Raw genomic sequence first — 15735 nt, forward strand, 5'->3', positions numbered from 1 at the left:
CAGATTTTGTCATATCATTTCTCTTTGCCATATTGTTTAAGGAAACGTTAGTGTGTATCCTATTACAGACCTGGTAGAGCTCTGTAGGTGCTCTCCCTCCACTGTGGGAATTGACCATTAATTCCTACTCACCTTTTCTGTCTGCTTACCATGAAAAGATCTTTCTTCTTATCCCATGGCTGTTCACTTTCCTTAGAAGTGTTTGCTGAGGAACTCAACAGATAGCTAGATTATTCTCATGCATGATTATTGATCTCTTCAAAGAACTACAAGAGGCGGAATTTCCTTGCAAGTCTTATATTGGCTCTTCCCAAAGTACATCATACTTATACACATCTATTCATTTTATTCTTTTATTATAATTTCTATTAACTTGGCCACTACAGATGTCAAACCTTTAAATTCCTAAATCTCCCTAGATTTCTCTCCTCCCCACACTTTGATATATTCCTTGCCATCCTGTGATTTGCTGATTAAAAGGCAATTTAAGGCGAGAGGCCTCCCATTGCTATTAGCAACTGTTCCCCCCGAGTTTCTTGGGAATCCCTGGGACCATTTTATCCAGACCTACTAATTTCATACCTTTTATTTTGGATAGGTCCTTTTGTTTAGTCTCCCACAAAACAGGGGGTTTATGTAGGAATTTCTCCAGTTTCTTCCGCTGTCACAGATAAATAGCTTTGTTTTGATGTCCTTGTTCTCTCTGACTGCTTCTTTTGTACCCTGCTCTTCAGTTGTCCTCAAAGCTCGTGAAAAGGTTTCTGCTTTCATTAGCGATAGGAAAGGATTTATTACTAGTTCTGATGGCTTCTGCTAGTGTTTTTCCATCTCTTTTTTTTACCTTTGCTTTGTTGTGCTTTAACACTCACTGGAGGTTATGATCACTTCAGTGTTCCTCGTTTGGATGCAAGGTCAGCTTGTTGAAGAATGTATGCTGATAATCCCTTTGCCTTGACTTTTTAGCCACATCAGCTTTCTTTTGACTTTTGTCAAATCTTCTAAAGAGGTAGTAGGTATTGGCTTTGGGTTGCCCATGTGATGCCTCTGTGTATAACCGCCATGCCACTTGTGATGACTAAATTTGCTCAGCTGCCCCTTTCCATATTCTGGCTGGCTTATAACAAGTGTCTCATTTCCCTGCAGCTTCCACCACAGCTGTGTTCAACTTCAAAAGGGGATTTTTTTAGGAATGTATGGGATCCCAGCTCTAGGATTCAAGTCCTCTTTTCTGCTTATGAGCTCAATTTTAACTCACCTGCTTCAGCTTGATTTTTAAAAGAAGGCAGGTGTAATGGTGCTGTCTCCTGCTGTTACATGGACCTCCTTACTAAATTGAGTGAAAATGGCTGTGAGGTGAAAGGCTTGCAGATACTACTTTACCCAGACTTCATCAACAGGTAGGGGAAAAAGAGTGCCAGTGCCTCTGCTGCTTTCTGTTTGGGTCAGCTAGCCAAATGGTACCCACACAGCTTGCAGAGCAACCAACTAAAGGCAGCAGCTGGAGCATGAGGAAGGGAAAACAGGACTGCTGTGTTGAGCAAATATACAAGTCCTAGAAAGGAGCTGGGGCTTGTAAGGTATGTGGGAATTCAGAGAGTGGGAGCTACCTGGTAGTGCTAAGTAGGGTTTAGATGAAAGATATTTGTGGGGAAATACATGTATTGTGGGAGGACAAGGGTGTTCTGCATGGAGTGGGCAGAACACAGGTGGAAGGGGAAAGGAGGACCTGAGGAACAGCAGGGGGAATGCAAGGAAATAAACTGCAAGGTTCTATTTATTTATTTTTTTTTTTTAAGCAAGGTTTACTTTTTCTCCCCGTTTTCAGCCCCACAACTAACTGCCTGACTCCATTCTCCATTTACATGCCATCAGTGTGTATGAAATTTAAAGCACAAATTTTACTCTTAGGAATATTACCTCACTGTTCTTGCACAAGGGCCCAGCATTTGTATCCCATGGAGGTATTACTCAGGGTCAAATTTTGACAGCAAGCAGCAAGTCTGATGGCTGAGATGAAAGAATTGAGCTGTCTCCTGATGTCTGAGCATAATCGAGTGTGTTCTAATAAAATCAACAGCTAGATCCTGAATTTGCATTTGAAATGCCTCAGCTGTGTTTGGAGATGTTTCAGTGGCAAAAAGCTCATGAAGATACACTGTGACTCCTTCTCTATCTGCTGATTGTGTTTCCTGTATTTCTTCATGATGGAAAGCTTGAAACCCTGCAGGGAAGTAAGCCTTTTCCCCTGTTGTGGTTTGGTTGGCCAGAACAGGCAGGAAGCACACAGGAGATTGCTCTGACTGAAATCTCGGTTTGAAGCATAACTAGGTTTCAGCAAACACTTTGGGAAGCTTAATTCCTGTGAGAAGGCCAAGCCTGAAGACAAAAGAAAGTGCCGGAAGGATGCTGGAAAGAAAAGCAGGCAGCATGCATCTTCTCAAGGGAGCAGGCTTCTGTTCTGTAACTGTTCTGTAAAAATTACTGCCTTTGCACACAGTGCAAAAAGGAGAAGTGAAGCCAGCTCAGTGACATGAGGCATGAGGAGGCCCCTTGCTAAAGAAATCCAGCTACATATGCCTTGTTCCATTCAGGGGCAGATTCTGCATAATGTGACAGACATGCATTACTTCCCTTCCTTGCCCCTTACCTTCTGCCGCATTGTTCTCCTCTATTGTCTGATGCATATTTTTCCTTGTACTGTCCTATCTCATCTCCAGCTCAGCCCTGTGTACCCTCTGTGCTAGCTCCCTGGATGTCCTGCAAGCATCTCAAGTCAGGAAGGAAGAAATTTCATCTAGGCAAACTAACCAAGCAAAGCTTTCTCCCCCTTCCTTCTGGTTGTTTTGGAGATATTACCATAGCTTTTCAATACTTAGAGGGGGCTTATAAGAAAGATAGAGATTTTTTTACCCCCACCTGTAGTGACAGGCCAAGGGGCATAGGTTTTAAACTGAAAGAAGCTAGATTTAGATTACCTGTAACGAATAAGTTCTTTATGATGAAGATGATGAGACACTGGCAGGGGTTGCCCAGAGAAGCTGTGGCTGCCCCATCCCTGGCAGTGTTCAAGGCCAGGTTGGACGGGGCTTGGAGCAACCTGGTCCAGTGGAAGGTGTCCCTGCCTGAGGCAGGGCATTGGAACTTAGTGAGCTTCAAGAACCCTTCTAACCAAAGCTGTTTTGTCATTCCTGAGGCCTATCTGCTGACTGAATCATTTTTCTCCAGGGTGTCCTGACTCACTGGCATTTTCTGTCAGACACCTTTCTGATTCAGCGTGCATCTCAGCAGCCATTTCCCTTAAATGTCTCCTTTAAACATTTGCCCCAGCTTGAAGTCAGACTAAGCAGTAGTCTGACATTTTCCTCAAGGTAATATCAGAGGCCTTTATCAGAAAGCAGAAAGGGGAGATAAAAGACAATGTTGGAGAAAAAAATATAAACTATCCCTTTTCAGCCTCAGAAATGGAGCCTGACTCCCTGAAGCAAACACTGCTCTGAATTTCCACAGGTTGTGGTAGAAAGGCATCTGCGTGTGCTCTTCCCAACAACCTCTCAAACCAGCAACACCATTTTACTTCTTTTTTTCCTACTTTTGTTGTTCTTCTCCCCAGCTCTGGCCACATTCTTCTCTGTTTCTTCTTGAATATATCAAACTTCTGATTATTTCTATTCCTGTGTTTAAGGCTGAAATCCTCCAGTCTCACTTTTGAGGCAGTTCCTCTTTTGTGATTTGTTCTATTGCCAACTGGGGCTGACTTCCCAGGACGGGACATAGTATGCAATATTTGATGTAGCAAACACATCTTAACCGCAAATGATAAGTGAGGGCAGAATGCATTTTATACATGGATGTGCCACAGCTTAAACTGGGCTAAGATCTGGCATAGCTGCAAACCTAAGAGCAATGGTAGAATTACTAACAGACTAAGAAAGTCATGAAGATAAGGGGAGAGAGTTAAAAAAGGAAGGATGGAAAAAGAAAAACAAACTAAGAGATCTGAAAAAGGAAACCTATCAGCTGAGAATCTGACATGGGGAAGTAAGAATGTGACTTCCTTTTCAGTTGTTAGTTTCTCATTTTTCTTTTCTCTCTCAGAAGTTTCCATACTGTCAGATCTGATGTCCTGGGCTAAGAAACAAAGCGTTTTTGAATTCCCAGGAATTCTTAGGTTATCACCAGTACTTCCAGTGTTCAGCACAGCCTTCTTTGACAGACAGAAGGTGGAGGAGCAGATGGGAAAGGCTCAGTAACTTATTGGTGTCTCCCTCTGGAACCAGGCACCTAAAACACCCACGATTTATGTGGCAAAACTAAGGACAGGGCCAGTGATTGCGCTGTGATTAAATGGCATCAGAAATCACTTATGCTGAGGTGAAGTTCCACAATACATCACCAGCTGCAGTGATCAAAGGTAAGGATGGGTTACTCAGGGGAAGGGGGTGGAAAAACAGGGAACAGAGACTGATTTCTACGACTCTGCTTCATACCTGATCTTGACAAATGGTTGATAAAAATGAGTTGCTTACCACTACATGAGCAGGAGACTGGAGGAATTTTGTATGTTATGTAGTCTTGAATGAGAGAATAATTTTTGGACAAATGCTGAGTACCAATAGAGACTGTGATTTATTGCAAACAATCTGATCTTCCACAAGGGTTGAGTGGCTCCTGGGGCAGCAGATGACAGTAAATAAGCCCAAGCCCTGGCTGCTACTGCTCTTTCCTCTGGGAGAGTAAGGCTACAGATTCCTTCCCATGAAAAGAGCAGTAGTAGAGAACCAACATGCCTTCTTATAGTAGAGCAGTCAGTTGTCCTCTGCAGCTTTGTGAGAGGTGGCACTGAATGCAGAAACTTCTATCATCCATTGTTCTTGGTTGAGAACTGAGTCCTTGGAGAAGAAAGAGAACTGAAGTTACAAGGAAAAATGGGCTTAAAGAAAACACCCTAAAATATAGAGAGAAAGAATTATCTAAGATCTGTGGAAAGATCCAGTTCTCTGATTTGATGTCTACCACTCCTGAAAAATAATTAGTGCATTGAACAAACAAATTTTTATGGCTATTAAAAGTCTTGGCTGTAAAATGGTGCCTTTTCTGGGCTTTGTGCAAATTTAAATCATGTTCTGATCAGTATGTATTCTGTAATCATTATGCCACACACAGGAACCCATAGAGATGTTCCATGTGTGGCTCATTTCTTCCACCCTTAGATACAAGACCCCACACAATAGCAGGTTCCAGAGGGCTTAAAGTATGTGTGTGTAAATGAATGAATGAATGAATAAATAATTGTTTATTGCCACTAAGGATATTAGCGTGCCTATTTACCACTTTGTCTTAGGTTTATAATTCCAAACAGAGCAGGCATCAGCTCCAGGATATTTCCTGCCTGCTCTGAGGCATGAGTCATGGAAACAAAGAATGTACATACTCCTGACTGACTTAAAAGTTCACTGTTTTCAGTGCACCAAGATGAGCTGGTTCTGGTTACAGCTGGCATTTCCATCATGGTGAGCTGGGGATGGTGGAAGTTCTTAATTGAGCTATGACCTATTTCAAAGAACCTTATTGAGCCATGTTTCCTTGAGCTGCTGATGCTGCTCACGCTATAGATTTGGGTGTGTAGCTTTGAATTCAAAGAAACCACCAGCAGTACCACTGCATGCGGTGCTAATATCTCTCACACAGCTTCGTGGTATGCTCATAAGATGAGAGTTATGATTGAAAATTGTTGAAAGACTGGAGGAGTCTTGCTGCTCTGTAGTCCTTCTGAGTGCTTATTCTGGCCACGCAGACTCCGTGTTGGTAATGGCCAAGCATACCTGGGTTTTCCCATTTTGTAGCCTCTTCCAGTTGGGCTCTAGATATACCGAAATTGTCAGTCATTGGAAGATAGAGAGGAGAAGGTAGCAGCTAATCAACATATAATCTGTGGCAGGATATGGCAGAGAGTACAGGGTGGAGTTTCACACCACAGTGCAGTTAGGGCTCCTGTATTTCCAACTGGGTTACATGTGCCTAGGAGATGTTGGAGTTACATGCTGAATAATCAGCATAAACTTATCAGGTTTGTTGTGCTGTGATCATGCTGGACATATTGCAAGCACGCAGACTAACTATAGGAAGCATTTTAGAAGGAGATTAGCCCACTGAGTATGCAAAGATCTACTGCACTTCAGTTGTGTTGGTGAGGTGCATACACACTGAAGTGTTCTCTCTGCCACCTGGGTGTGAGTGAGGGGTGCACAGAATGAACAGTCAATCTATAGACATGTAGCACATTGAAAAATCACTTGGACTGCTCAGATCTACTGTCTGAAATAAGTGGCTGGACTCCAGATCATGACCAGGGTCCTTGTTTTCCCTACAGACAAAAGCTCTGGCTAGAAAAATATGATTTGGCCAGGGAAATCTGGGTCTTGTAGGTTTCTGAATGTTTTCTGATAATGAAAGATGATGCTTTTTGCCCTGCTGTAGCAATCTGCCCCAAGCCTTTGGGAAGCAGTCAGAGGGCTTCCCCAAACAGCAAGTTTCTGGAAGTCTTGCTTATTAGGCATGGGTGGCAGGCACACATGGCCGCTGGTAGACTTAAGAGTTTCATGATGAACAATGAATGAGGTCTCTCTAAAGCTTATTGTTAATTGTTATTTACTCCTGTCCTGCACTGAGTGCTCTTGTTTCTTTACCTTCCTGCTTTCCCTGGCTTGTGTACCTGCCACAACCTAGAACAGTCTCCTAACAAGTATTTGCTTCTCCTTCCCTTTGACCTCCTGCCTGCTCCCAAAACGTCTTCAGTTCTAGCAGTATCCCTCTAGAGAAAAGTCAAGCCCTGGCAAGTCTGAATCTGAGCAGGATACTTTACTGAGGCTGCTGGACACAGCCCTCTGTTCTCCTCAGGCATACAGCCTAGTTTTACTGCAGCAGACCAGTGAACCATGGGTCAGGAAGCAGGCATAGAAGGGGCGGGAGGGTGGTGGGGTGTTTTGGTTTTTTTAAGTCTTCCAGTGATTCTGTGGCATCAGAGCTTTGCACATTTCTCATCTCCGGTCCTCATTTGGCTTGCATCAACCTTCTACACAGGAAGTCCAAAAAGCTACGAAGGAACTGAAACAGGCATAAAAAGTTTTCTGGGGAGAAGTAAGCATGAAATCTTCATGTGAACGTCTCAAGTATCATAGACAGAGCAATGCTGTATTCAGCAACTTTCCGCTTAGTCTAGAGAGACATGGTTTCAGTCCAGATTTTGAGGCTTTGTGAAGACCTCTTCCCCAACACCAGCAGTTAACATCCCTAGCTCATTAGGTGGTCTGGGGCTGTGAACACTGTGAACTCCAGAAACCACAGAGGTCCCCTGCTCTGTCCCAGTCTGCCCCTCTCCCATGCTGTGTAACTTCCACATCAGAACTGAAATAGCATATTTTTGGAGTAGCTCCCCCTTGAGTTACACACCCTTGCTATATGGACTGACTGAGGCACAGTTGACTGTGGTGTTGTGTTTGGTGTGTTCCTTCACTTCTAGTACCTCCTGAAACAAAGAAGCAACAGCACCATCCCCAGAAATGCCCCCTATGGCTCCCCTGGCTGATCTCACTGCTGCTCCTCCTGCTGTGCATTGCCCTTGTTGCTGTTCTTGGTGAGTATGTGTAGGCTGATTGTGGGAGAGAGGTCTAGGGGGAAGTGCTTGGAGAAAAGCAAAGAAATCAGAGTCCAGAGGGGAATATCTTCTAAGAGGGAGACAGCTTTTACTAGGGAACTGTTTTGTCATGAGAAAGGATGCAAGAACCAACATTTGGACTCAGAAAATGTGCATGTTGAATATTTGAAAGGTATGTTTAGGAGCAAAACCTTTCCTGACTACTTAAACATTGGGGATTTAAGGGTGCAGTTGCAACATGACACAAACCAGCCAAACCAGATATTTGGTTTGCAGGAGCAAGGACTACCACAGCATTATGCCATATGGTTCTGTTATACCCATCCTCTTAGAATGACAGAGTTAGGTGGGAAGCAGCTTCTGGAGGTCTCTAGACTAGTTAAAGCATGGCCATCTTCAGAATTTCAGAGGGTTTTGGGCTTTCTGTAAGGTCTCACTTTGCTTCTGTCTGCATATATCTCCTAAACCTTCCACTGTTTACCCTGAGGCCTCTTCAGTGTTCCCAGATCGAGGATCAATCATCATTTTTTCTATGATTGCACATCCCCATCTTGCAGAGCCTATTTGGAACTGTGGAACAATTCTCTACCTTCACACCACAAAGAAAGACCTTAATTGCATTAATGACAGGGGTGAGGAAGAAATGGAGAAGGCAGCACAAGTGTACAGGCAGCTGAACCTGCACTTGAGCTCTGTAAGGGGCTTGCACACACTTCATGCCCTAATGGAAAAAATGGCTTTTCACAGTCCTGGCACCTCCAGGAGTCTTACAGTATACTGGAGTAATTCATGAAGTTACACTTGCACACAGAGTCTGTGGAGATTGCGACCACTGTTTCATTCTCATTTTCTATGAAAGATCATTCATGGCATGTTTGTACAAATGGTCAGTAAAGATGATGGATTCTGGAAGAGGCATGTTGTAAGGATAAATTGCTGCCCTTCCTTTTGCTGTCATTAGTTCCTGAGTCCTGGAAGTTAGTGTGATAGGTGTCAGCAGGCCACATCAACAACCCAAAGGACTTACCACCAACTCGAACATTCAGGGATATTGACTGGAAACTGATCAGGGTGTGATAAGTAATACATATGTCTATTATATAAATGCCTGTGGTTGGATGGAATCAATTCCACCCTGTTCATCATCTTAGTGTGATGTCCTTCCAGTGGTCCTTCTGCTCTCTGACATGGAAGATTGTCTCTTTCTGGCTGGGAAGGCAGCCATACCACTTGTTTGGGCCGGTTTTCTCAGAGCTGTGGACCAGGGATCCACCAACCCCACTCTTTCAGCTCCACAGCATCCCAGGGGGACCTGATGTCAGCTGCTCGGGGCTGGGACAGACTGTTGACAAACAGCTATGGCCACCAGGTGCTGTTCAAGTGGGTCTCAGGCTTCTCTAGCTTTGTTGGCCAGGTCATCCCAGCTAGTCCTTGTCAGTGTGGTGGGGAGGAGTCCTTGTGGGAAGCTGTGGGATGCTGAGAGCAGAAATGCCTTTTCCCTTTGCTGAGAGGATGGCAGTTACCACTTGTGAAGTGGAAAGAGACAGCCCAGGGAGCGGTGATGCTGGGGCAGTGCTTGGTGGGGAAATGGAGAAACAACAGTGAAGCCCAGAAACGCTGTATGAGGAGGTGGGACGAAGGAGTAATCCTGCTGCCTTTCCTCTCCCTTTCCAGTCGCTCCCTTCTCCCATAGCAGTGATAAGACCCCAGCCTTTAAGCAGAAATTCAAGGAGTGGTCGTGTGATTCAGCAGCACCAGGAGGCAAAGGTCAGTAGCGCTGGCAGAGGAACAGTCAATGCTGGGGTCTGCTCTGACAGCAAGTGGCAGTGGGAGCAGACTTCGCAGAGGCAGACTCCTGTGGAGAGAGGTGGGGAGAAAAAGGATTTCCTGCTAACAGCTTATGGAAAGTAGAGGGACATGTTAATGATGGCCTGGAGGACAGTGTGGCTGTGAACACTGCCACAACAAAAGGGACAGAGTATGGCGGCACAGGAAAGGTTAACAATGGAGCAATAATAAAAGTGCAGCTCTAGTCAGGGAAAGAAGCGATATCCCCTGTTCCCTGTGTCTAAAGGCCTAATGTAAAAGGAGAAGGCAAACCAGATCAGTAAAAGTGACTTTGTCAAGCCTGGATTACTATGCATTTGTGTACACAAAGCTTACTGGTCACGTCTCAAAGCAATGGCAAGAAATATCTGTACTACCCTTGCTTTTTCAAGCACTTTCTATCAGGATAAGTGATTTAAGGAGAACATGAGCAGCCTTCCAGTACTTAAAAGTGGCCTACAAGAAATCTGGAGAGAACTTTTTGCAAAGGATTGTAGTGTCAGAACAAGGGGGAATGGGTTTAAGTTGAAAAGGGAGATTTTAGATATTAAGAAGAAATTCTTCATTGTGAGGGTGGGGTGATGATGGAACAGGTTACCCAGAGAAGTTGCCCGGGCAGTGTTCAAGGCCAGGTTGGATGGGGCTTGGAGCAACCTGGTCTAGTGGAAGGTGTCCCTGCCTGAGGCAGGGGGTTGCAACTGGATGAGCTTTAAGGTCCCTTCCAACCCAAACCAATCTGGGATTCTATGACTGTCACTGGAGAACAGAGATCCTTGTAATTGCCATCTCTTTTGTTCTTAGCATTCACCTCTGTGGTTTCTCCCCCCACAGAGAAGAGCTGGGCATGCTGCCCGAAGGGCTGGAAACGCTTTGAAGGAAGCTGCTACTACCTCTCAGGTGATATGATGTCCTGGGCTGATAGCGAGCAGAACTGCACTGGGATGGGCTCTCACCTGGTGGTGATCAACAGCGAAGCAGAGCAGGTATGTGCAGGGCTGAGAGGGGGGCACAGCAGCCAGAGTCGCAATGTCAGCAAGGGAGGGAGAATGGATGTCCTCTGTACACCAGCTCCCTTCTGCCACCAGCCCCACTTCACAGGGACTCTTGCCACCTCCCTCTGCTCAGTCCTGTATCTCATGGACATTGCACTCTCCCTCATTTCCAGGATTTCCTCTCTAAGGAGGTTAAAAAGCCTTCAAGAAGAGAGAATCACTACATTGGTCTGAGTGCACAGATGGGCCAGTGGCACTGGGTGGACCAGACTCCATTTAATGTGACAGCAGCGTGAGTATTCCCAGATGGGAGACTGTTTGGTGTGGCTTCTGTAGTGCGAGAAAGTAGAAGAGATGTGAGGGTGTCTGTTCGTACATGAGAGTTGGTACATGAGAGCTGGTACATCTCCTGATGAGAGGTCCATGAGGAGCAAGAGAGGGCTGTGTAGGACATTAGGTTCACATGGCCCTATCAAAGCTGGTTATTGGCTATTAATTAACTCTCTGTGATGTGGTTGTCAATGCTATAGGTACAAAAGAAGCTGCATCTTACTAGTAGGAAGAACCCTTCAGAGATGACCCGCCTTGCCTGACCTCCATAGTGCTCCCACCATGCCTATGCGCATATATATACATAAGCATGCCAGTGCTCTGGTGCTGTGGAAATGATGGGGCACATGGAGAGATCAGCTGAGCTGTCCTTGCTGTGTCTTCTTCTGAAGGACAAACTTGCCAGGGAGGCAGAAACACGCCTCTTCTGGGTGTGAAGAAGTGATGAACAGCTTCCCCTATCAGGACTGGCAGGGCCTGTTGTGTTTGCTGCAGGAAGAAGGCAAGTTTCCACATGAGACTGATGCCAGCGGGATATCTGAGTGGGAGGAAGAGCACTGCTTCTGCCCATGAATCAGCACCTGGAATTTTTCTCTCTCCCCTCCAAGCCTTGCATCCCACTGTGGCCTTTTCCAGCGGCGCTCTACAGGGTATGCTGGGGAGTAACATGTCTGTCTCTGTCTCAGGTTCTGGCGTGAAGGCGAACCAAGTAATCCAGATTATGAGAAGTGCGTTGTAATCCATCGGACTTCAAGAGCACTCAACAACTGGAATGATGTCCAATGTAACGATCATAATAGAATTTGTGAAGCTGCAGCAATAATTGTGTGATGGAGATACCCTGATCCTGAGTAAAACTGGGAGATGAGCAATGAGCTGGTAACAGGGCTGTGTTGGGAGGGGTGGGGAACTCTGGAGCCTTCATCTTCACTGTGTTGGGTGGGATGATGTGAGTGGAAGTGATATTACCCTGTGTCCAGCATCCCCAATGCATATAATAGCTCAGGGAATACATGAAGGCTCAGGGTCGTCAGAGCAGGTCCTGGGCTCTTATGTCCTCTTCTCTCTGGGTGGGTCCAGCAACCACTGGCTGAAAAGAGATTGAGTTCTCCAGGAAGAAGACACAGGAGTGTAAGACAGATGTTCAGAGCTGCAATTTCCTTTGTCTCCTTGGGCAGAGGCACCTGCTTTTTGTTGAGTCACACAGAGAATGACCTCCAGTTGCACTGGTTTTGCTGAACAATTACTGAATTCTTATGCAAGAGAAAATACAGTATCAGACCAATGAAAAAGGCTCTGTGCAGTGTGTATCTCTCTCTTTCCCTCACTAAGCTGCAGGTGTTTTGTGTAATCATAGAATCACAGGATGGTTTGGGTTGGAAGGGATCTTATATCTCACCCAGTTCTAGCCCCCTTCCACAGGCAGGGACACCTTCCACTAGACCAGGTTGCTCCAAGCCCTGTCCAGCCTGGCCTTGAGCACTGCCAGAGATGAGGCAGCCACAGCTTCTCTGGGCAACCCCTGCCAGTGCCTCACCACCCTCACGGGGAAGAATTTCTGCCTAACATCTGATCTAAATCCCACCTTTTTCAGCATAAAGCCAATCCTCCTTGTCCTGTCCCCACATGCCCTGTAAAAAGTCCCCCTCCAGATTTCTTGTAGGCCCCTTTAGCTACTGGAAGGGTGCTACAGGGTCTTCATGGAGCCTTCTCTTCTCCAGGCAGAACTCCAACTCTCTCAGCCCCTCTTCACAGGAGAGGTGCTCCAACCCTCTGACCGTCTTTGTGACCCTCCTCTAGATGTACTCCCATGGGAGGAGCAATCCTCACTGCCTTCCCCAGCCACTTCCTTATAAGCACTATGGGGACCTTATCTCCTCCCACAGTATGTAGGGGTTTTGTTTGGGCAGGACCAGAATCAAAAGATGTTGCTGTGACAGGGTACAGCCTTATGCAACTACTGCAGCAGAAGTTGCACCCACCCAATGACAGTAAATCCCTCAGAGAGAACCTGGCTACACAGTTCCATTGCAAACAGCCAAAGCTGTGGAGGGGACTGGCTACAGAAAACCAGTTCTAGGGGTATTATGAGTATTGGGGTTGAACTTTAAGGTCCCTTCCAACCTAAACCATTATATGATTCTATGATTTGTTTCCATGGTGGAAAGTCTTGCTCCAGAAAGTAACAGGAGCTTGTGCCAGGAGTCTCACCGAGGTCAGGCCATTCTCCAACCAAGTGTGAGGAGCTGTCCCCAGCAGCAAAATGACCAGGGCCTTCAGTGTCACCTCGAGGAAGAAGTCTTTCTTCCCAACTTGGAGCTGATCCCAAGCTTACCTGATGCAGCAGCCTTCCTGGGAAGCTAAAGCCCAGTGGTTCCTGTAAGGACCTACCTGCCCAGGCCAAACCATGCTGCAGAAGGGGCAGGAAAGGGGCAGGAAAGGGCAGGGCTGCTGCACATAAGGTCCCTTCCACAGGTGCGTTGCCTATTGAATTGCCTTCATGTCTGTCATGATTTAAGCCCAGCCGGCAACCCAGAACCGCGCAGCCGCTCGCTCACTCTGCCCCCTTCCTCCCACTGCTCCCAGAGGGATGGGGAGGAGAATGGAAAGAATGTAACTCCTATGGGTTGAGATAAGATCAGTCCAGTAACTAAGGTATAACACAAATCACTGCTGCTACCACCAATAATAATAATGATAAGGGAAATAGCAAGGGAAGAGAATACAACCGCCCACCAACCAATACCCAGCCAGACCCTAGCAGTGATCTAGCCCTTCCGGGTAACTGCCCCCAGTTTATACAGCGGGCATGATGTGCTGTGATGTGGAATACCTCTTTGGTTAGTTTGGGTCAGGTGTCCTGTCTCTGCTTCCTCCTGGCTTCCCCTGCTCCCTGGCAGAGCATGAGACTCAGAAAGTCCTTGGCCAGAGTAAACATTACAGAGCAGCAGCTAAAAACATCGGTGTTATCAGCGCTGTTTCCAGGCTGAAAGTCAAAAACATAGCACTGCACCAGCTACTAAGTAGGAGAAAAATAACTGTTACAGCTGAACCCAGGACAATGTCCTACTGCAGACCATATGCCACCATGAATCCCACCTTTTCTCCACCCATTACCACTTCCTGGGCCCTGTACTCCACTTCTGTTTGCCTTAGGAAACATCATCTGCCTAACCTTTCCCAGACAAACAGTGCCAACTCCTCACAGAACATTGGTGGGCATCTGGCTGTATGACTCTGTCATACCTATGAAATTGAATCCTCTCTCTGGCTCCCAAAGAGAGGGGAGAACCTGTAATGGAGGCAAGGTGATCAGGAGATTTGGCTTCCTAAGCTTATCAATGGGAGTAGTTCTCTGAATGGCTGTGGGTGGTGGCAAGAGCTGCTGAATCTCATAGCCCAGCAGAGGCAAGGCTGCTGCAGCTCTGTGTCCCCAGCTCCAGATGGTAGTGAGACTGAGCATGTATGTACAATATGTACATATATAGATGCATATGGAAGAAAAAGGAAGCACGCATACAAGCAACCACACAGGTCAGCACAGACAGAAAGCACTGACACAAACACAAACAGCATGAGCAGCCTGATTCTGGATGAATGCCTGGTAGCAGAAAAAAATATGTGTTTACACATATACAATACAGACCTCTCCAACTGTAAAGGTTAGTTATTAATCCATACCAGATGACAGAGCTCTCTGGTAACATCACTGAGCCTGGCCCCATGGAGGCAGCAGACTTCCCTGTGAGTCAAGCCGGGTTGGGTTGACATACCAGCCCCCTGTTCCTCTCAGGATTGAGTCACCAATCACAACCACTCTTTTTTCCTAGTAGATTTGGTGTTCCAGAGTTTAAGGATTCCGGGTGAGAGAGATGAGACACGAATAGAGAACTCACAACCAGTTTATTAATATGGGAAAATATAGAGATACTAACAGATATAGTAAAAGATACTCATGATGTTTGGTTATCTCACCAACCCCAAGGACCCTATGATGATGATCAGAAAACCAGCTCTGAGGATTGTCATCGCAGTTCAAGGTGGCAGGCTCAAACGTAGCGGGTGTCCCTGTGGAGGCAACATTGACCTGCCTGGTCTTAAGGTCTGCCTCCCTGCATTGCATGAGGCTTGGGCTTTTATACTGACAAAAATGCCCACTCATTCTGACACAGGGGGCCAGCCTACGTCGGAAGAAGTGGCCAGCAATACCTAGAAAGGTCTCCAAGGGTTGGGACTTTTCTGGGGAGCAGCCAAAGCAGGACTCTCCAGGGAGGAGCCAAAGCGGACAAACATTACTGTTCTATCTTTGTGTGTTTCACCACGGACCACTGTCTATTGTCCCTGACACATTTGGTCATGACAAAAGGTCTGACTCACCCATGGCGACTCTTCTCACTTGGATGATCCCTTATCTACTTTGTCATATTCCTCGTCTTCCTGATCCTCAAGTACCAGGGCCTCAAATCTGTTGTGGAGGGGTACTTGGGAAGGTGACAAGCTGGGGGGTAATAAATATGCCATGTACTCTAAGGAGTAATCTGCTTCCAAGCTCCCCTGTCTCTTAGGTCCCTGGTGACAAGATGGTAAGGGATCCTTAATTACTTTTGGCTCGTGTGGCTGGCTTGCTTCTCTCAAGTACGGCTCCACCAGTCAATCTCCTCCTCAGATTCCCTTGGTCATTCCACCTCTCCGATAGCTCTGCCACCATGCAGAGCAAAGCCTCAACCTGGTCACATCTTAGACAGCCACCATCTAACATCACCAACAGGCTCTGGCACTCACAACAGCCAGACGCCTGGACAGCTACATGTTTATAAGGGACCCCTGTCTGGGTTGCCAAATCCTTTCTGAGAGAACTTCGCCTTCTTTGCCTTCTGCCGAGAGGATGCCATCCTTGAGCACCTTCTCTATGACCACTGGCTGAGCTCACCG

General features: G+C 46.3%; 1 protein-coding gene across 5 annotated transcripts; it reads left to right on the forward strand.

The window, feature by feature from the left end:
• The first annotated feature begins 3111 nt into the window (after nt 1-3111).
• On the forward strand, nt 3112-12095 carry CLEC4A (C-type lectin domain family 4 member A). Of its 5 annotated transcripts, XM_062614104.1 has the most exons (6): nt 3120-4411; nt 7520-7633; nt 9329-9421; nt 10313-10464; nt 10647-10765; nt 11490-12095. In XM_062614104.1, the coding sequence occupies exons 1-6, from the start codon at nt 4345-4347 to the stop codon at nt 11632-11634; spliced, it is 690 nt and encodes a 229-aa protein (XP_062470088.1). In that variant the 5' UTR covers nt 3120-4344; the 3' UTR covers nt 11635-12095. The 5 variants fall into 5 exon arrangements, with proteins under 5 accessions (XP_062470086.1, XP_062470088.1, XP_062470087.1 ...); XM_062614102.1 differs by lacking the exon at nt 7520-7633 and having other exon boundaries at nt 3112-4411; nt 10283-10464; XM_062614103.1 differs by lacking the exon at nt 9329-9421 and having other exon boundaries at nt 3124-4411; nt 7520-7641; nt 10318-10464.
• The last annotated feature ends 3640 nt before the right edge of the window (nt 12096-15735 follow it).

This window comes from Pezoporus occidentalis, unplaced genomic scaffold (genome assembly GCF_034315485.1).
Source record: "Pezoporus occidentalis ecotype Australia unplaced genomic scaffold, CSIRO_AGI_Poc_V1 ctg172, whole genome shotgun sequence".
In the NCBI taxonomy this organism is placed as follows: Eukaryota; Metazoa; Chordata; class Aves; order Psittaciformes; family Psittacidae; genus Pezoporus; species Pezoporus occidentalis.

What these genes read in the sequence shown, in the direction of transcription:
- CLEC4A (XM_062614100.1), top strand. Translation starts at nt 8,759, where the DNA reads ATGCCTGTGGTTGGATGGAATCAATTCCACCCTGTTCATCATCTTAGT. An exon ending in AGCAGCACCAGGAGGCAAAG is followed by an intron (nt 9,422 to 10,282) that starts GTCAGTAGCGCT and finishes TTTTGTTCTTAG; the next exon opens with CATTCACCTCTGTGGTTTCT. An exon ending in TCAACAGCGAAGCAGAGCAG is followed by an intron (nt 10,465 to 10,646) that starts GTATGTGCAGGG and finishes CCTCATTTCCAG; the next exon opens with GATTTCCTCTCTAAGGAGGT.